The sequence below is a fragment of the Salarias fasciatus genome, chromosome 16 (genome assembly GCF_902148845.1).
Source record: "Salarias fasciatus chromosome 16, fSalaFa1.1, whole genome shotgun sequence".
NCBI lineage: Eukaryota > Metazoa > Chordata > Actinopteri > Blenniiformes > Blenniidae > Salarias > Salarias fasciatus.
In genome coordinates this window covers 28,631,048-28,651,229 of record NC_043760.1, presented here as the reverse complement: position 1 = coordinate 28,651,229, position 20,182 = coordinate 28,631,048, and the positions used below count along the sequence as shown (strand labels likewise).

The window sequence follows — 20,182 nt, the reverse complement described above, 5'->3', positions numbered from 1 at the left end:
CCGGCTTTATTGCTGCGACCGGAGTCTTTTCTGCAGTCATTGTTGGTTCCGTCTGGCTCCTGAACAGAGCGGTGTGACCCCCTGACCTGCAGGGTTCGGAGCATCACCGGTTAAAGACGTTTTCTGGAGGATCCTCTACTTTCACTACCGTCTCATCGCTACTAAAACTGAATTCTAACAGAGCATTAAATAGTCAGAAATTCTTATTATTTACCGGCCAACACTGCTAGAATTATTAAAAATAAAACTATTATAGCAATTTTTTGGCTGAAAACTATTTTTTAGCACAATTTGACCACCATAAAAAAAGACATTTTAAAGTGAAGAACTGTTTTCATAGTTCAGTGCGGAAAAAACCCAATACCACTGGAATTATTTGGTTTAAATGGACCAGAACCAACGCCCGGAGAACCACCAGAAGCTGCGCTTTGGGTTAAAGATGGCTGCTGATTGGCTGGTTAAAGACGTTCATCTCAGAAGCTGTTTGTTTCCAGCTCGTTACAGCAGGAGTGAAGCCTGCTGAAACTGGCTGAGTGGCTCTTCAGGCATTTCAAACTTCTCCCGTTTCAGACTTTCTATGCATTTTATTGTCCTCTGCCTCTTTATATTGACACTGTGGCACTGTCCTGCAGTTACAGTTTGATTGTTCTTGACGGAGAAAATAAAGGCGACTGTGACACTTATTATACGATCACTATTCCTTATTTTCACCTGATGAGAGTAACTTTTCATGGAATGCATATATCAACAAGAAAAAAGGAAAGGAAAGCATCGTTCTCGGCTTTAAAGCAGCTGGAAAAAACAAAACAAGAACAACACTGAGGAAAACCAGAGTGAAACGTAACCAGAGCTGAATGAGCAGCATTTTCACACAATAGTGTAAAAACGTCCCACATAAAGACGGTTCCAGATAACCAGTCTGCTGACAGACTGAGCCGTGATTCTGAGGATTCCTCCAGCACAGCGGATTGGTCCCACAGCCTGAGGTCAAAGGGCATCTGGGGGAAAAGCTGCAGACTGCGATGCGTCCGGCGGCGCGGCGGAGCTGCTGCTTTCTGTGATGTTTGTTTGTTTGTTTGCGGCATCGCTCATCTGACCGGAACACACGCCGCTGCAGGCACGTGGCAGCTTGTGACCGTCATATGCTGGAGCGAGGGGAGCCGGCAACCGGCAGAACGAACCGATGAAGCGCCGCGCCGCAGCGCATCCATGGAGACAGGAAGGAACGGAGTTACAGCACGAGACGAGACACAGCGAGGCCTTTCAGGACGACTCGGTACTCCAGGACAGGCGGTGGAGAGGTGGAGCAGGGAGCTGGGAGGTGGAGCAGGGAGCTGGGAGGTGGAGCACCCAGCCTCAGCCTCAGCAGGAGGCCCCTCCAGTTCAGCAGAGATCCGTCCTGCAGCCTCCCCTCCTCCTGCTCACTGTGATCAGCTGCTGAGTCTGATACTGATTCATCAAGAATCTGAAGCTTCCGATGGTTCCAGACCAGGGGTGTTCAACCTGCGGCTCTGGAGCCACATGTGGCTCTTCAGTCCCTCTGCAGCGGCTCCATCAAGCCTTCATGATGTGATATGTGAAGAAACATCTAACTTATTTTTAAATTGTATGGGATTCAGCCAGGGATTCAGAAAAAGGTTCAAGTAAAACTGGGAAAAAAAGAGCAAACCACAAGAAATGGGGAAAAATGATAGAACAGCTTAAAAAAACCTGAAAACAATTTCTAATATAAGAAAATGAACTATGGCACGAAAAAAGCATAGAAAACTAAAACTGCTAAAACGTATAAACTGTCAACAAAATTAAAACTTCACAAGAACAAAACTGTGAAAATCAGGAACAAAAATAGGTTCAACATCATAAAACCTTCACTATTGTTGGGACTCAGAAGAAACGGTTCATTTGCCAGGACTGCTGTGTGTGTGTGTGCTCCAAGACAAACCAAAACCCGAATCCACTCCTCCAGCCCACAAAGGACCCACCACGGAAGAACCACAGCAGGGACGGTTCTTCAACCCTTCAACACCTCCACCTTCTCCCGCTGCACAGCAACAGACAGCGTTAGCAGGGACCTGCTAACAGGAACAAGGAGCAGCCACCTGGCTAGCAGCGAGCGACTCTTCCTCCAAAGACAACTATCTGGGCTTTAGCAGAGACAGATTTTGCCAAGCGTAGAACTGTTTGTTTTCAAGTGGTGTTTGAGATTGTTTTAGATGAACTGAGGATAAGTTAGCAGCTAATGATCACTTCGCTTCACCCAACGCCGGGTTTGCAGGTTAATCTTCGATACTGAACTGTAAAGCTTCAGCCTCCAGCATCACACCGAAACATCACATGGTTAATCCAACATCGTCCACCCGGTCTGAGGTGATGGACAACACAGATCATGTAGACTCATTTTCAACTGGCTTTTACAAAGTTGAGCCAGAAGAATATTAATGGTGTGAAACTCCAACACTGGTCTGAACTGAACTTCATGAACGCATCTTAACATCTAGTTTTTGTTTATGAAACTTCCTGAGCTGCATTCGCCTCATTTTAGAGGTTAAATGTTCTTTATGGCTCCAGAACTACTGGACTCGATGGAAAGTCGCTGAAAAGGCTCTTTTGGTCATAAAGGCTGCAGAACCCTGGTCTAGACTCTGCTGAAGGTGACTTTCCTCAGAAGAACTCACTACGATGGGTCTGGACAGTCCAGCAGCCACATGAGCCGGTGCTCCAGGTTAAATCTGATTCAGTGTCCTCACTTCTGCTGCAGCAGCCGTTCCTCCCAGCCTGGCCTGGAAAATACTCACAACTAATATATCTGCAGCGAGACAGGCCGAAGAGGACAGACAGAAGAAGGCCGGAGAGGAGCGAGGACACGGCGTCCAAGAGAGGGCCAAAGATGGACTTCAAACCAGTTCGGAGCAAAAGAGAAACCACTCAGAAAACCAGGCTGAGTTTAGTCTGCAGTCCGTCCGAAACACACCGGAATCAGATCAGTCAGAGGGCTGCTGGGTCCGGATCAGACCAACCCCGCTGCCGAGGGCCATTTATGGAAGAGCCAACCCAACGGCGGGAATCACACCGTCAGCAGAGTGTCTGGAAAGTGGATCACAAAGAACCTGTGGCGTTCTGTTAAAGCCCCAGTCATTCGGAAGCGCGACTCAAAGAGCTCCAGCCCGCAGGTTGGCTTCCTCCTCACAATTCACCGTCGTTTAACGGCCAGCAGATACGCTGGAGCATTTCATTAACTGCTGCTGAGCTCCGAGAGCCAGAGAACAGGAACACAAGATGGAGACCCGCCTGAGTCCAAACTCACGTTCCTTCAATCCATTTCCCAAAACCAGTCTGAATCCAGTCAGAAGTCAGGTTAAGTCCAGAATCCACAACAAGTGTAAACCCAATAAAAACAGATCTAACATATTCCTCAAGTCGTCTAAAACCGTCTCAATCAAAATGACCAGAACAGTCCCGGCCTCGTCTACAAGGTTCAAACGAGGACCAAATATAGCCTGAATATCAGCTGAAATAAGGAAAACAACAAAATATAGTCCTACACCAGTCTAAAACTAGTTAAAGTGAGCAAATATAGTACTAAACTAGTCTTAAAATGGACCAAAAACTCCAGCTTAAAACCACTTGATACAGTTAACACCAGTCTTTACACAGAACAAACCCAGTGATGGAGTTGGTGAAATAAAACGTATGAACAAATAAACAAAAGCCTGAATAAGATCGAAAGCTTAAAGTCAGTACAACCTGGCCCAAAAACTGGTTTTAGTTCTATCAGAGTTCTCTGCAGTAACAGGGTCCTAAGCCAGTGAAAAATTAGACGAAACCAGCGGTTTTAACACCGTGAAGATCGTCTGAGGTAAATGTGCTCCTGAAGCAGTCTCCAGATCAGTCTGAAATTCATCCAGCACCGGTCCAGATCAGCAGAAAGCCCCTCTGAAGCCTCAGTGGCAGAATGAGCAGCAGTGGCAGCGGCAGTGGGCACCTCAGTGCTGGGCGGCGGGGGAAAGCCCCGAGCTGCAGACGGCGTTAATGTGAACAAGCTGTCGGTGTCATGAGACTTCACACTGCTTCAGACGCCGCTGCGCAGAGAAAACCAAACGAAGCGGCGGCGAGGCAGCGCACGCCGCCACGGAAAGTTTTCTGACTGTCAGGACCACCGGGGGCCCGACTGCAGGGAGCCCAGCCGACGCCCGTTACCGCACCGCAGATCAACACCACGTCTGAGTCCAGCGTGGCTCCAGACACCGCTGAGGGCGGAGTCAACAGAGCGAGCGTCGTCCCCCTCCTCCCCTTCAGAGGGCGCCGCACAGCCGGCAGATCAGGAGGGGACGGAGAACGTAGCGCTAGCTCAAGTGACCCAGAGGATTCTCAGGCCGAGGCTTCTGGGCTTTCATCAAACTCTCTGCTCTGCTTCCTCCACTGCCTTCCACACTTCCAGCCTCACATCTGATTGGCTCAGGAACCAGGAACTAGCGACGGGCTAGCCCCGCCCACCAAATATGTTTTAAATTCACCAAGACGTTGTCGATGGAGAAGACAGACGGACCTGAACGCAGCATAGCATTGAATAACGCCATCAGTAGCTAGCATGTCAACGAGCCAGCATGGCTAGAAAGACTCCAGATCACGGCTCCACTTTTCAAAATGCGATGCAGATCACGCTCCCTGCTAATCTGAGGAAGCTCCTGGTTCAGAACCAGGTTTTCCTCAAGGCTCAGATCTACGACTACAACTCCTGCATCCGGCACCGTTAGCACGTTAGCATCAACTACCACGCTAGCACCTGTTAGCGACTCGTCTCGTCCGACAACAAATTAGCATTTATTACCACATAAACACACACTAAAGTACCGAAAACTGGTACCATTGAGTACCGGTACCGGTTATCGGTACCGTATCGGTCCAGATGTGAGCGGGACCACCCCTACTGCTCTGCACTGGGCAGAAATCCACTTCCAGCACGCCGCCAGACGCCTGGACTCCCCGCCGCCGCCCTGCGTTGGAATCCCTCCCCCGAGCCGTCTGTTCAGACAGGCTCAGTCTACGGCCTGTTTTCACCATCAACACGCCACAGTGCTGCATCCCGTGGAAACAGCGAGCGGCGTGCTGGAGACGCGTCAACACCGGGATTAATGTGCGGTTCTCACGCTGCGGTCCGCATCCTCCACGTTCCGTCACGGAGAGCTTTAAACGGAGATCTGTTCTGGCTCCACGGAACCAAAACAACCCCAGCCCTCCAACCCGAACCCCCAGAATCAACCCAAACGACACCCTTTAGGAGAATCACCAAAAACCTGGACTCAGTCTGCCCGTCTCTGCTCAGTGGGGCAGTGGTTAGCTCTGCAGGGCAGACCCCGGTTTGAATCCTCATGGGTTTTCTCTGGGTGCTTCTTTAAAAACATGAATCTGAGGTTAAATAATGCCTCAAAATTACCCTCCAGGTGTAAATATGAGTGTGTGTGTGTGTGTGTGTGTGTGTGTGTGTGTGTGTGTGTGTGTGTGTGTGTCCAAGACATGACACTCAGTGGAGTCTAGAAAATGGATCAGTGGATGCATTTTTCTCTGGGATTGGGGGTTAAAAAAGCTGCAAAATTACAAGAAAAAAGCTGATATATTGTGAGGTGAGACCCAGGAAGTGTGTCCAGCAGCGCTGAGACTTCAGAGAAGATGTGTGGGAGAGGATTACGACAGGAAACGCTTCAGAGCGAAACCAGCTCATCAAACAAGCAGCCAGTAAAGAGTTCCTCCGAGAAAAAATCTACATGAAGACGAGTTCTGCCTCCATTCTGATGTTAAGAAAAAGCGGAGGAACCTGAAAAACACTGATCAGGAAACATTTTTGACCCTATTTCCTCAACAACCATATTAATCTACCTCATCAGGTAGAACATGCAAACTCCACAGATTTAAAGCGAGAGGGACAGAAACGCTGCTTCATGATCTTATGTCATTAAATTATGAATTTGAGCTGAACATTTACCATGTCAGAACTGACAGTTAACAGTTAAACCTTGAACACTTTGAAAAATAAGAGGAAAAACACGAGTTACCAGCTTTTCCCTCCAAAAAACTTCACTTTTGATTTAAACTGCTTGAATTGTTTGCGATTTCAAGTAATTTAATCCATCGTCAGAGCCACCGACTTCTCGTTGGAACGAGTAAACCTTGAATACTGACAGAAAATAATCACATTAATGGAACTCATCAATATTTTGTGTGAAACAGCTGAAATCCTATGAGATTTTGAGATCATGTCTGAGCTTCTCAGTCACTGAATTATGCCGGGTATATAAATGAAAGGTGTTTTTCTGATGTTTGTGTTAAAGTCCTGGATGTTCTGCTGTTTAGAGAGAGGTAAGCTGGCTGTGGTGAGAGTCTCAGCCTCCGGAGTGAGGAGGGAGCGTCTCTCTCGAAGTGCCTCTGCCGAGCCGTCTGGACGCTCACATTTCATTTCTGTGGCAGCTAATGGCCAGTTTCCTGTCTGTCTGCTGCTGTGACACACACACACACACACAGCCTGCAGATCCACATGCAGGACAGGGTGAGACGTGGACGGAGTCCTCTGATCTGCAGACGCAGCGTCCTGAGGAGGCGTTCAGCAGCAAGTCATCCAGAGCTCAGCAGTCACAACCTCTCCCGTCACACTGAGAGTTTCTGTTTCTGAGGGTTCTCACCAGAACCGCTGGATGCCTCAGGAGGCGTTACACACCAACCACTTACAGGGAAAGCCTTCCACTACATCTTGTTTACAGCACGACTCTGCTCAGAGCCATGAAAACAGAACGGCTTCTGGAAAATACAAGTTTCCTGAAGCGCCGCTTCTCGACGTGCTCAGCAGATGGAACACTACAACAATGTTCTCCCATTGTTGGTGTTTACAGTGCGTTCTCTGCAGCGTGTGTGTGTGTGTGTGTGTGTGTGTGTGTGTGTGTGGTTTCATTAGTACGAGAACTGGACGTTTCACAGAGTTTCTGTCTGAACACACTACACTCTGCGTTCTCACCTGAAACGTAAACAGGGAATAAGAATAATCATGATCTGAGTTGTAAAGCAGAAACTTAAGAAGACGAACACTCAGAGTGGTTACCATGGAAACCAAGAGAGACGGACCAGAGAAAGATGCTGTTAAAGAAGACCGGCTCTGCTGAAGCCATGTCTCCAGGGTGAGTAGCTCCTGAAGGACCTGAGGGACTCAGGGAGACAAACCACCGCTGGTTTTTCACAGCAGGAGGCAGACGGTAGAGGAGAGGCCAGAATTACTATTGCAACAACACATCATCAGTAGGGTAAAACTAATCTGTCACACGATTTCACAGCTGATCAACACCATACAACAACTTCTCAGAACTCTGAGAAAACCTGTGACTTTCGATTCAGTCTTTGCATGAGCTGACGAATAGAATTGAAGGTTCTGATTGGACAGCAGGAGGAAGTAATGGATTTATGTCTACAGGAGGTAAACGATCTTAACTTCCTGTGTGTTGTGTTGTCTTTCTTCCTTTCCTGATGAACTTTGATGCTTCAGCTTTAAAAATGTCCACTGTCCCTGCTCTGTCTGTCCACTCTTCATTAAATCCATTTCTTTAAGGTTTCATTAAATAAATCATCTGTTCGAGTCCAACACTCGCTCCAGGCGGCCATCTTGGAATAAGTGTCTGGGAACCAGCACGAGCAGAACGAGCAGAATTAACTTAAAGCTGGATGAAGGGTTACATGATGGAGGACTTATTTAATTCTGCTGTAAAATCTGAACAAACTGGACACTTTATTCAGAATTAAATGTGATTCAGGATAAACATTTCATTCAGAATTAGGTGTTTACAAGGTCATTTTAAAGCAGAGTTAACTTTGATTCTAAATTAAAGAAGAGCTGAACGCCTCATGTAGACGAGGGAACTGTAATAAAGTTAAAACCAGGAGCTGAAGCAGGTTAGAGGCAGACTCCTGATCAGCTCCAAGGAGCTGGAAATATAAAACTGAAAAAACAAGGCGTCAGCGTGACACAGTTATGAGACAGCAGAGTTCCACCCAGCTCAGCGTGTGTGTGTGTGTGTGTGTGTGTGTGTGTGTGTGTGTGTGTGTGTGTGTGTGTGTGTGTGTGTCTGTGTGTGTCATGCAGGCTGCTACTCACTCTGCTGCTCTCCTTGAACAGTTTAAAGCTCATCCACTTTGGCATGTCGGCCTCTCCTCGCCTCGCTCTCCTAGTTTCTGACGACTCCCTCAGTTGTGAGTCTGTCGCACACACAAACACGCCCTCCTCCCTCCACCCCCCCACCCTCCCTCCCTCCGAACAAACAGCCGCAGCTTTGTGTGGGATGTCTCCGTCTCCGCCTGTCCCCCCTCCCTCCATGTGACCCAGCAGTCATATGTCATATGACCAGCAGATGGCTTCTGAGCGCTGAGGGCGCCTGGATTCATGGGAACACACACATGTGCTGGGTGTCGGTGACCCCGGCGTGGCTCCACCTGCAGCCAGCTCCACGCCATCTCTGGCTGTGAGGAGTTGAGGCGCTGCAGAGCACGTCCTGAAACACTGCGCCGTTAATCCAGGATCATCCAGCGGCTCTGAGAGCTCCAGTCTGAACTCATCATGAAAACCACTTCTGTGTTTCATGTCCATCACTTGGCTTTTGGCATAAAAACTTGAGTCGTGACACACTCGGGGTGTGTATAGTGGAACAGATCTCCTGGTATGATATGCATCACGATACTCGGGTCATGATAAGATAACACCACAGTATTCTGAGATAGTCGATATCAGTAACTTCAAAAGTCAAAGCAGAGATAACAAAAGCTGCAGAGAACATCCACCAGATGGTTTTGATCATTCAGAGAAAAAAACTGAGCCAGAACTACTTGATTCAAAACCAGCTTTGAATTTCATTGTTAGAATTCATTCAGATCTCTCACCCTGACACTAAGTGTGGTTTTGCAACTGAAACTGAGATCAAATAAAACAGCATCAGAATTCTGGAAGCTGAGACGACTAAACGTCTCAAAGGAACTGTTCTCCTCTGTTCCCTGAACAACTCAATGAAGCTTTATCACCTGCAGTGGGAACAGCTAGCTCACAGGATCTGAAACATGAGGGCTTTAGTTCCCTCTACTGAAACATGAGGGCTTTAGTTCCCTCTATTGAAACATGAGGGGCTCTGTTCCCTCTACTGAAACATGAGGGCTTTAGTTCCCTCTACTGAAACATGAGGGCTTTAGTTCCCTCTACTGAAACATGAGGGCTTTAGTCCCCTCTGCTGAAACATGAGGGCTTTAGTTCCCTCTACTGAAACATGAGGGCTTTAGTTCCCTCTACTGGAACATGAGGGCTTTAGTTCCCTCTACTGAAACATGAGGGCTTTAGTTCCCTCTACTGAAACACGAGGGGTTCTGTTCCCTCTACTGAAACATGAGGGGTTCTGTTCCCTCTACTGAAACATGAGGGGTTTAGTTCCCTCTATTGAAACATGAGGGGCTCTGTTCCCTCTGCTGAAACATGAGGGCTTTAGTTCCCTCTACTGAAACATGAGGGCTTTAGTTCCCTCTACTGAAACATGAGGGGTTCTGTTCCCTCTACTGAAACATGAGGGCTTTAGTTCCCTCAGTCTGAAACATGAGTTCTGTTCCCTTTACTGAAACATGAGGGGTTTAGTTCCCTCTATTGAAACATGAGGGGCTCTGTTCCCTCTGCTGAAACATGAGGGCTTTAGTTCCCTCTATTGAAACATGAGGGCTTTAGTTCCCTCTACTGAAACATGAGGGCTTTAGTTCCCTCTACTGGAACATGAGGGCTTTAGTTCCCTCTATTGAAACATGATGGGCTCTGTTCCCTCTACTGAAACATGAGGGCTTTAGTTCCCTCTACTGAAACATGAGGGGTTCTGTTCCCTCTACTGAAACATGAGGGGTTCTGTTCCCTCTACTGAAACATGAGGGCTTTAGTTCCCTCTACTGAAATATGAGGGGTTTACTTCCCTCTACTGAAACATGAGGGGTTCTGTTCCCTCACTGAAACATGCGTTCTGTTCCCTTTACTGAAACATGAGGGGTTCTGTTCCCTCTACTGAAACATGAGGGCTTTAGTTCCCTCAGTCTGAAACATGAGGGCTTTAGTTCCCTCTATTGAAACATGAGTTCTGTTCCCTCTACTGAAATATGAGGGGTTTAGTTCCCTCTATTGAAACATGATGAGTTCTGTTGACTCTACTGAAACATGAGGGGTTTAGTTCCCTCTACTGAAACATGAGGGGTTCTGTTCCCTCACTGAAACATGAGTTGTGTTCCCTTTACTGAAACATGAGTTCTGTTCCCTCTACTGAAACATGAGGGTTTAGTTCCCTCTATTGAAACATGAGGGGTTTAGTTCCCTCTACTGAAACATGAGGGGTTTAATTCCCTCTACTGAAACATGAAGGTTTTAGTTCCCTCACTGAAACATGAGGGTTTAGTTCCCTCTATTGAAACATGAGGGGTTTAGTTCCCTCTACTGAAACATGAAGGTTTTAGTTCCCTCACTGAAACATGAGGGGTTCGGTTCCCTCAGAGGTTCCAGGTCATTCTCAGAGCTGTTACAGTGTCCAGCAGTCATATTGATATTTTTCCCAGCCTGATGACGAGCCGTCAGGAATGACGTGCAGCTGGTGCAGTGGAAAGCCCTTCACTTCACGGCCAAGGCTCCGGTTATATTCTGGGCTTGAGACCAGTCTGTGCTGGGTTTGCATGTTCTCCCCTGTGGGCTTTATGCTGAAGTAGCGGTCACCGCCCTCATCTAACAGGAACAACATCTGGTTTGTTCTTTTCCTGAGTGGAGTTTGCATGTTTCCCTCATCCTGCCAGGGTTCGTTCAGAGGTGTAAAAACATGTCTGAGGCAGAAGGGGGACTCCAGGGACTCATTTCCACAACAACATTTCAAGTGGAAATGCATCATTTGTGTTTCCGTTTCAGAAAAGTTTCACATTTTGTTGGCAATGTTTTGGTTGTCCTGCTGCCTTGCTGCTCAGACTGCTTCAGGTCAGGATGTGAGGAAAACCCGTCGCTCCCAACATCCTGACGGTGTCGACAGAGGGGACGACAGGAAGTTAAACCTTTCCGCTGTCACTGGGAATGTGTCTAAAGGCGGCAGAGAGGATTACAGCGAGGTGTTGACCGGTTGTTAGCAAGGGCACTGACACATGGATGAAATGGGGAATTGAACCACCAACCTTGTGGATGGAAGATACCAACACTCCACTAAAACCACCCCAGAGGATCCAGGGTCAGCTCAGCGAAGCTCACCGCAGACTCTGGAGGCGGGGGAGGGGTCGGTGAGCGGCGGGCGCCGGAACCGCCCTTCAAATAACACCCAGACCACAGACCGGCCACGGCTGAGTCACTGCAAGGCCCGGCGGCACGGAGGAGACGCCACAGGAGACGGGAGTGAGTCATCACACCACGTACAGCTGAAACGGCACGGAGCCGGTCCTGAAACGGCACGGAGCAGGCCGTGCACGGCGGCACCAGGCCGCTCGGCAGAACCGCCTGCTCTCTCTAGACCACCATCAGGCGGGTTGAGGCGACTGCTCAGCTGAGGTAGAAACGGTCAGCGACGTCTTCAGACGCTGAAGCTGTAGCCTGATGTTAGCGGTGAGATTTCCTGACATTTACTCGCGCCGTCGTTCAGCGATAAGGTGAGCAGCCTTTCATAATAAAAGTCACTAAATGGACGTATTAGAATGTATTGTTCTCTGCAGGAAGTGTGTGTGGCATCACTCTTCATTACAGAAACAACCAGCGAGAACTAGTGGACCAACATGAAAAGGACATGTTTCTGTTTCTGTGTAAACAGACGTCATTTTCAAACCCTGAAGTAAAACTGCAACATTTTTCTGCATTAAAAATGAGACTAGGAAGCGTCTTTCCTGAAACTGAAGTGTAAAGAGGCCTGAACGTCGCCACCATGTGGAGGAAGACTTCATTAAAACCTGTTCTGTGTTGGAGCTGATCTATAAAGAACACTAACCGGACGGACCTGTCTCCACATGAATACATCCAGTCATGAACATCAGGCCTCAGACGTCCTCAGCTGGACACATTCTGGACAACGCACGATGAGACGTTTGTCTCCGCGTGTTAATCTGACTGAAACCGAGCTGCGTGGACAATAATCTGACTGTTGAGGAATAAAAGCCAGCTACTGTCACTGTCACCACGACGGAGAAAGTCCCAGCAAGAGACGCTGCTGCCAGATGGTCTGGACTGATAGTGCTTATTTTAGCTCCAGCGTCCAACACAGCTTTCTCCATAAAGACAGAAAACCATCAGGAGAAGGCAGGAGAACACAGGAACGGAGCAGTGGAAGCAGAGAGAGGAACGTGGTGGAACACGACGTAAACAGAGCTGGGAGTGAGGAGGAAAGAGGAGAGGAAAAAACACCAGGAACAGTAGCTTCCACTGAACACACACACACACACACACACACACACACACACACACACACACACACACACACACACACACACACACACACACACACACACACACACACACACACACACACAGTGGAATATGTGACGGAGCCGCCGGGCTGTTTTTATCATGTGAGGGAGACAAAAATAAGACAAAGCAGGAATGAAGAGACGAGCCACAGGAGGAGAGCAGCTCCAGAGAAAGTCTGGAGGGAGGATCTGATCTGACTGGAGGAACCAGGAGATCAAACCGGTGGAACCGAGGAACACACTCTGTTTTTACCAGCCTGAAGACGTGGTTCTGGATTCAGGCTGCAGGACGCAGCCTGACGCTCTTTACCTACTGTCAATATTAATCAGCGAGGAGTCACCGCTCACCGTGTCCCGTCGCACACACACTGATAATAAAGGAACACACACACGTCGGTGTGAATGAAACACTTCGTTATGAGCAGAAATGAAAAATAAACAGTTGCTGTGAGCCGCCTGTCTCTGATAAGACGTCCTCCTGTCCTCCTGAGCGCTGCGGCCCGCTGGCAGCATCCACCAAGGACAACAGGAAACCTCCACTTCACTGTGTGTTTGGCTGAACGCAGCTCGGAGACACTGGAAGCTCCACGCTTTGAAAACAGCTCTAAGGATGGAAACAGGGGAAAGCTCTACTTCTTGAAAACGCACCGACTCCGTCACCATGGAAACCTCATGGTGATTGGGTGAATCTAAAGGAGAGGCGGCGTCTGGAGCGGTGGACCACTTCAATAACCGACAGCAGTCGCATTTAAACAGAAGTCCACACCTTATCAAGCCATCCTGCGTGTCGCACAGGGGCCCCGGGCCTTATGTTTCACCCCCCTGCTGAAAAACGAGGCAATGACTGATTCCTCCGCTAGGCAGCCCCCTCCCCATCCCCATCATTCTGGATCCTCCAGACAACAAACCAGAAACCAGCAGTGACAACAACACAACACAACAACACAGCCAGAGCCTGAAAAACTCTGGTGTTTGAATTGGACACACACGCACACACACACACACACACACGCGCGCACGCTCACGCACACGCACACACACACAAAATGTAAAAAAAAAAAAAAAAAAACTTTATGTGGAAACAGGCGCTCGTTATGGAACAGAAGTGTACATTTGAACAGAAGGAACAACTTGAGATGCTTCAGTGTGCACAAGAGCTCTGTGTGTGTGTGCGTGTGCGTGTGTGTGTGTGTGTGTGTGCATGTGGAGCTGACATTTAGAGAAAGCAGAGGATGTAGGAGTGGGCCTGCACTGGGAAAAGGGCAGTCTGTGTAACACTACAACACGAGGCCATGACTGACATCTGCGTGGGCAGAAGCCTGAGTTTGTGTGTGTGTGTGTGTGTGTGTGTGTGTGTGTGTGTGTGTGTGTGTGTGTGTGTAGTTACTGTAGTAACAGCCAGAAACAGGAAAAAGTGTTGAAATCAGGCTGAGCTGAGTGAGGCGGCTGTTGTTCTGCAGACTCTTTCTACAATAAACTACGCTACAGTCGGGTTTCAAACTGCGGCATGCGGGCCAGAACAGGGTCATTGGATATGAGGACAGTACAGCAGCGAGATCCGATCTGATCCGTGTGTGAACTGGACTGTCTGCCTCTGGAGGAGCGTCTGGGCGTCCAGTGAGCTTTTGGAGAGAATACCTGGTGTCCAGAAAGGGTTTGTGTGTATTTTATAAACACAACTGCGTTGAAGAGCTGCAGCTGATCAACTCCACCTGCAGCTCTTCATGCTCATGAGGACACGTCGTCTCCGCCCCAGGAGCCCAGTCTGAGACACAAATCACTTCATCTAAGATTTTAAAATCAGGTCAAATCAGCCCAACGTGAAACCAGTGAACGTGAAACAGCCAAAGGTCGACTTCCGCCTCAGCTCCACCCGTGAGCCGGGTGGATGAGCAGCAGGTCGTACCTGGGCGGCTGCCGGAGAGGAGGCTTCATCACGGGCCCCTGAACACAGCCGGAACAGCTTCTTCAACGCTGACGGAGACATCGCTGTAGCAGCGGCTCCACCTGCCCCTCCTGAATGCCTCCCACAGCCCCTGCTGCTTCTCAATGTCCCTGCCTGGGAAACCCTGTAGCGCTGACGGACAGCTGCAGGTGATCAGATCATCAGGTCAGCAGAACCACACCCCTGAGCCTGGAACCACACCTCCTCTAACTCCAGCTCTTCCAGACACCCCCCCCAAGCTCTGAGGAGACCTTCACCTCCTCCGTCTGTCCGTCAGCTGCTCAAGGTCTGTAACAGCTGCGACGTGACCAAACGTCCTGAAGGACACTGGATGTCCGACCTCCCTGACGCGGCGGTCAGGGACGGAGTCCCAGCTGCACGGCGGGACGTCTCACCACCTCCTCCTACCTTGTCGCTGTCCATGGTGTTCTGGGAGGTCCTGGACGCGATGGAGATGGTGTCCGGCTGACTGCTGCCGTCTCCCTGGCTGTCTCCGTCCTCCCCTCCGTCCCTGTGGACACAGACCGTGAGCGCCTCCTCCCTCCTTCACCTGCCCCCCCCCTCCCTGGCAGCTCCTCGCTGCCCCTCACCTCCGGGCGTTGTTCCGGGGTCTGCTCAGCGCCGGGGTCTTGGGCAGGTGGAGGGGCTCCTTCAGCGCCCCCTTCAGGTGGGTCATCCTCTCCTGGATCACCTCCCGGATGTTCTTGATCCACTCCTGCTTGGCCTCCATGCTGGAGGCCTGGGGGAGCGGCGCCGGCGTTACAGACGGCTCCGGCAGAGACCACCTCCACGTGCACGCTCACACTCACGCTCGCGGCTCTCACCCACCTTCAGCACCGTCTTGTTGTCGGAGGACGGCGTCCTTCCAGCCCACAGGGCGAACTTACAGGGGTCGCCCTCGATGTGCTCCGTCACCCCCAACTCCGACGTCTGCAAGGGGCGGGGTCAGAGGTCAGTCTGAATCAGGAGGTGAATGAAGTAGCTACTAGAACCAGAGTCCCGAGGCTGAACCGGGCCTCAGGTTTAGAACCTCAGGGCCGAGCGGCGAACAGGCAGCTGGACTCTCTCCCTCACCAGCAGCTTGTTCTTGAACTGGTACTTGGTCCTGCCGGCGGAGTCCTTGATCTCCTTGCTGAAGACCAGAGAGAACTCGAACAGGAAGAGGTGTCGGTCCCGGCCCTTCCTGATGAGGGAGCGAGGGTCCCACACCTGGAAGCTGTCCTGCAGGATCAGCTCGCCCTGGACCTCCAGGTTCTCCTCGAAGCCTGAGGAGCAGGCAAAAAGTTACTGCAGGAAACCCAATCAACCTCAACCTCAAAGCCAGTTGTTCTGGTGTAAACTTCAGAGAAAAGTCCAGAGAAAATGCGAGGATGACTGACGAAGCCGGAATGAGAGGCTCCGGCGGCTCCTCACCCTCCAGCATGGCCAGGTGCATGGCGTCGTTGGCTCTCTTGGGGACGCCCAGCATCACCTCCAGGCCGTCCTTGATCTCGCCTTTCCCCTCCTCGCAGCAGGACAGCAGCTCCTGCAGGAGCAGAGGGTGAAGAGGGGGTGAGGGGGGCTGAGGGGGGCGCGGAGCGCCGGCTGTGGGCGGAGCCGCCCTCTACCTTCAGCAGCAGCTGGTACTTGGTGATCCTCTGGACCGGCTTGATGAGGTAGGAGGAGATGGAGTTGGCCAGGCCTCGCCTCTGCTGGATGTCCTGGAAGACAGACAGAAGGACAGAAAACTGGAGCGTGAGAGACCACCTCGGCAGTGAAACAGCACCATCTGCTGGGGAAACACATGCAGTGCACCACAGGAGGGTTGACTCACGTCGAAGAAGCTGCCGGCGTGCTCCAGCACCAGCTGGCTGGAGTCTGGCTTGTTCTTGCAGTAATCCACGTATATGTGGAACTTATCGGCCTGGGGAGCAGAAGGAGAGAGGCTGAGCTGACAGCGAGGGGAGGGGAATCGAACCACCAACCCGCTCATGAGCACAGTCTAACCGCCCGCCGGCAGAGTTCTGGTGGTATAGTGACTGCTAGCTGCAGTGCTTAGACAGAGCGGAGGTCGACGTTAAAACACCGTCACCCCTGACCCTGTGGAGCTTCCCTGAACCTCTAACGAAGAACCAGCTGCCCTCTGCTGGACGGACTGTTTCACTACAGCACACCTGGGTCAGGGGTCAGACCCAGAGCGCCGGACCGCAGAGAGAGAACATGAATAACCCATAAATTTAATCTGTAAAGAGCGTCTTTACTGTGGATGAGCAGGTCTATATTTCCACCTTTACTATGGAACATGGCTCCAGTCTCAGCATGACGGCAAATCTAACGAATCCTGCAAAATGTCTAAAAACACTTCTCCTGTAGCTGCTGCAGGATAAGTGTTACGGCCCGCGGGCCTTATGTTTGACCCCCTGGACTCTGTGCTTTAAAGCCTGGACTCATGGGACTGGCAGACTGAAGTGGACGGCTTGACCTCAGTCCCGGTCCCTGCAGTGAAGACTCACCCAGGTGACGAAGCAGTGGCCCACGTCCTCCGGGAGCTGCTCGTAGTTCACCAGCTCCTTCAGGAAAATGCTGCACGCACACACACACACACGCAGTGTTCTATCAGCCTGGTTCTGAAACGGCGTCTTCAGTGAACACACACAACTTCAAAAGCAGGACTGAAACCCGTCCAGAGCTGGTGAGACTGCTGAGCCGAGCCGTCTGGACCGAGCTGATGAGGCGGGGCTCAAACAGCCGCTCACTTGTTGTGGAAGTCGTAGATCTCCTGCATGTTGCCAAAGATGGTGAGCTCCTTGTTGGCGATGCCTGGAGGAACCTCCTCCACGCCGCTGGTCATCTCCCACAGGTACGTCTGACAGACACACACACACACACACACACCTGTGAGCATGGCAGATATGACCTGTGCTGGCCAGACTGACAGGACTTCTCCTCACCTCCAGACACTCCTGCAGATCTCTGACGTAGGTTTTCTCCGTCTGCAGCAGCTCTGCCATGATGAACCTGACACACACGCACACGCACACGCACACAGATTGATGAATCGCTGTTGTCCTGATGCTCAGATCTCTGCGGTCCTGGTCTTTAGTCCTGGTCTCTGCCCGGCCTGTCTGGGTCCGGAGCCTCTCTCTCTCTCCACTGCTTCACTCACTCTTTCTTCCTGGCTGACTTCCTCTTCTCCTCGTTGATCTCGTGGTTGGGGTCTCGTAGTTTGACCTCTGGGTCGTCGGTCAGGCTGGCGGGGATGATGTCCAGCTCCAGGTCTTTGTTGTCCTTCACAGACGGACAGTTGAGGATGAGTCACAGCAGCAGTGACCGCGCTACAGTTTCATGTGATGTGGTGAGTTTGTGAAGCGCTGCTGTCAGGCGTGAATGTGTGAGGATCCACCTCGGAGCTGACTCCCAGACTCCGCTCCAGGCTCTCCTGGTACTTGGACATGCGCAGGGAGAAGTCCCGGTAGCGGCGGTCCACCGTGCTGACCCAGCGCTTCAGCTCCGTCACGTGGGCGTGGCCTTTCTCCACCAGGCTGTCGGCCAGCTGGATCAGCAGCTTCACCTTCTCCTTGGTTTGCTGGCAGACGGAGGACAGACAGCGGAGGCTGAGGACGTTCCCGTGTGTGTGTGTGAGCAACACGGTGTGAAACCGAACCAGGCTCTGAGCAGACGTACCGTCCGCTAACAGCCGGTAACGAGTGACCACCGCCTGAGGACATGAGGCCACTCGGAGCTTTTACTGACTACTGATGACAAATAGTTACTCCTGGTTAGGAGTAAGTAATCACTTAAACTACTGATGGGCGGTCCGTTGCCATGGCGGCAGCCGGTCAGTGTCTGGTGCCCCTCACACAGCGTACCTTGGCAGTGAGTCTGAAGTGGTGGTGGTTGCTGAGGAGCTCCTGAGTTTCCTCGCTGCTGTCTCCGGGCGACGTGTGTGTGGCCAGGTACACCTCACCTGTCTCCTGGATCCAGTCCAGTGCCTGCACACACACACACAAACACACACACACCCACACACGGTCAGTACAGTCCCTGTCGGGTCCGCCGCCGCTGCAGTGCTCACACAGCCTGACCTGCTTGGCGCTGCGTTCGAAGACCAGGTACTGCTGGCACTGGTCCAGCCGCCGTTTCTTTAAGGTCCAGAAGTGAAGGACTCGGTTCTCCCTCTGCAGCAGCTCGTTCAGGATGGCTACACACACACACACACACACACACACACACACACACACACACACACACACACACACACACCCCAGTGAAACATCCGCCCAGGGCAGCCCGGCAGCAGCAGCCTGTCAGCGGCACTGACCTTTGACCTGCTGCTCAGGACCCCTGGCGTGGCTGGCGGCACCCGGCATGCTCACGTTGTTCCGGTGGATGTACTTCAGGAAGACTTCGGCGTTCCTCCGGGCCAGAGTGCAAGCCTGGAAATACACACACACACACACACACACACACACACACACACACACACACACACAACGGCGAGGATGTGAGACACTCTACGAAAAAGCTCCGCCCACTTTCCCCTCCAGCAGGGCTTCCTGCTGGGAGCACTGACATGCCAGGAGACACGCTCATGAGCTTCATCTTCACACTCTCATGATCACATTTTCTGAACGTTCCAGTGTTACACATCTCTATGTAACGACTTGTGGAAAAGAAGTTTTTAATTACTTTACTGATTCCAGAGGGAAATTCTTTAATTACTACAGCCATGACTATTTATATCATCGTTATCTTCATCATCATCATCATTATTATTATGTGTGTGTGTGTTTAATTAGGCCCTAAAATGAGCCGCGAGGTGTCGTCGTTTGATTTGACTGAACATCACAAAACAAGTAGAAAAAAAAAACATGATCAAAAATTAAAAACTGTGTGTTCAGACGGAGTGTGTGAGTCAGAAAGAGTGTGTGAGCAGCAGTGTGAGCGGGACCTTGAGGAAGGCTTCCTTCTGCTCCAGGTGTTTGCTGATCAGAGGCAGCAGGTGGTCGCTCTCTCCGGAACTCCCCAGCTTGTCGTGGCTGCCGCACCAGTCCTCGTCCCGCCGGTACTCCTGCTCCAGGCTCTCCAGCACGCTGCACACCTGCACACACACACACACACACACACACACAGGAAGGACTGTAATGAAGCTGATATCTGAGCAGACGAGAACAAGATGCTTCTGTTTTGACACTGAAGGGCAAATGATCGCTTTACTTTGAAAACCAAAACAGGAGGAGCTGAACATCAGCAGCAGCAGCAGTGTGTGTTGACAGCAGCAGTGTGTGTTGACAGCCCCCCACCTGCTCGGACGTCTTGTAGAAGGCCACGGAGGCGTTGACCAGCTTCAGCCGGTCCTCCATCTTCAGCATGAGCTGCTGCCAGTGGACGGCCACCTTCTCGGCGCAGCCGCGGATGGCCTCGGGGTCGTAGTGGCCGGCCTGCAGCATCATCTGGACGGAGGCAGGGGGCACAGGGTGAGGCTGTGGGCCGGCGGCCGGACCCGGGGGTGGGGGGGTGGGTGGGTGGGGGTGGGGTGGGTGGGGGGGGTACTGACCTCGGCCTTCTGCTGGACCTGCAGGGCGCTCTGGTGGGTCTTCTGCAGCGAGTTGGCGTGGAACAGCGACTGAGGACCCAGACGGCCAGTTAGCATCAGTCACAGCAGCTCAGTGGCTTTATTTTGGTTTTAGCTTTGTTTTTTTTATTTCATGATGGAAATTCTAATCAATCAATGAATATTAAATCAAGATGCATCGAGTCGTTAAAATTCACTGCAACAAGTGGCTTTTT

General features: G+C 51.1%; 1 protein-coding gene across 1 annotated transcript in view; it reads right to left on the bottom strand.

The window, feature by feature from the left end:
• Window positions 1-20,182, bottom strand: part of kalrna (kalirin RhoGEF kinase a) — a 99,810-nt gene that overhangs the window by 35,285 nt on the left and 44,343 nt on the right. The window contains exons 22-39 of the mRNA XM_030111471.1: window positions 19,950-20,018; window positions 19,696-19,845; window positions 19,344-19,493; window positions 18,714-18,828; window positions 18,478-18,593; window positions 18,262-18,384; window positions 17,796-17,978; window positions 17,559-17,680; window positions 17,344-17,410; window positions 17,149-17,258; window positions 16,906-16,975; window positions 16,227-16,316; window positions 16,021-16,113; window positions 15,827-15,938; window positions 15,488-15,678; window positions 15,242-15,343; window positions 15,004-15,152; window positions 14,822-14,924 (exon numbers count right to left, since the gene is read on the bottom strand). Of these exons, the coding sequence (XP_029967331.1) occupies window positions 14,822-14,924; window positions 15,004-15,152; window positions 15,242-15,343; window positions 15,488-15,678; window positions 15,827-15,938; window positions 16,021-16,113; window positions 16,227-16,316; window positions 16,906-16,975; window positions 17,149-17,258; window positions 17,344-17,410; window positions 17,559-17,680; window positions 17,796-17,978; window positions 18,262-18,384; window positions 18,478-18,593; window positions 18,714-18,828; window positions 19,344-19,493; window positions 19,696-19,845; window positions 19,950-20,018 (2,115 nt within the window). The remainder of the gene's footprint in view (window positions 1-14,821; window positions 14,925-15,003; window positions 15,153-15,241; window positions 15,344-15,487; window positions 15,679-15,826; window positions 15,939-16,020; window positions 16,114-16,226; window positions 16,317-16,905; window positions 16,976-17,148; window positions 17,259-17,343; window positions 17,411-17,558; window positions 17,681-17,795; window positions 17,979-18,261; window positions 18,385-18,477; window positions 18,594-18,713; window positions 18,829-19,343; window positions 19,494-19,695; window positions 19,846-19,949; window positions 20,019-20,182) is intronic.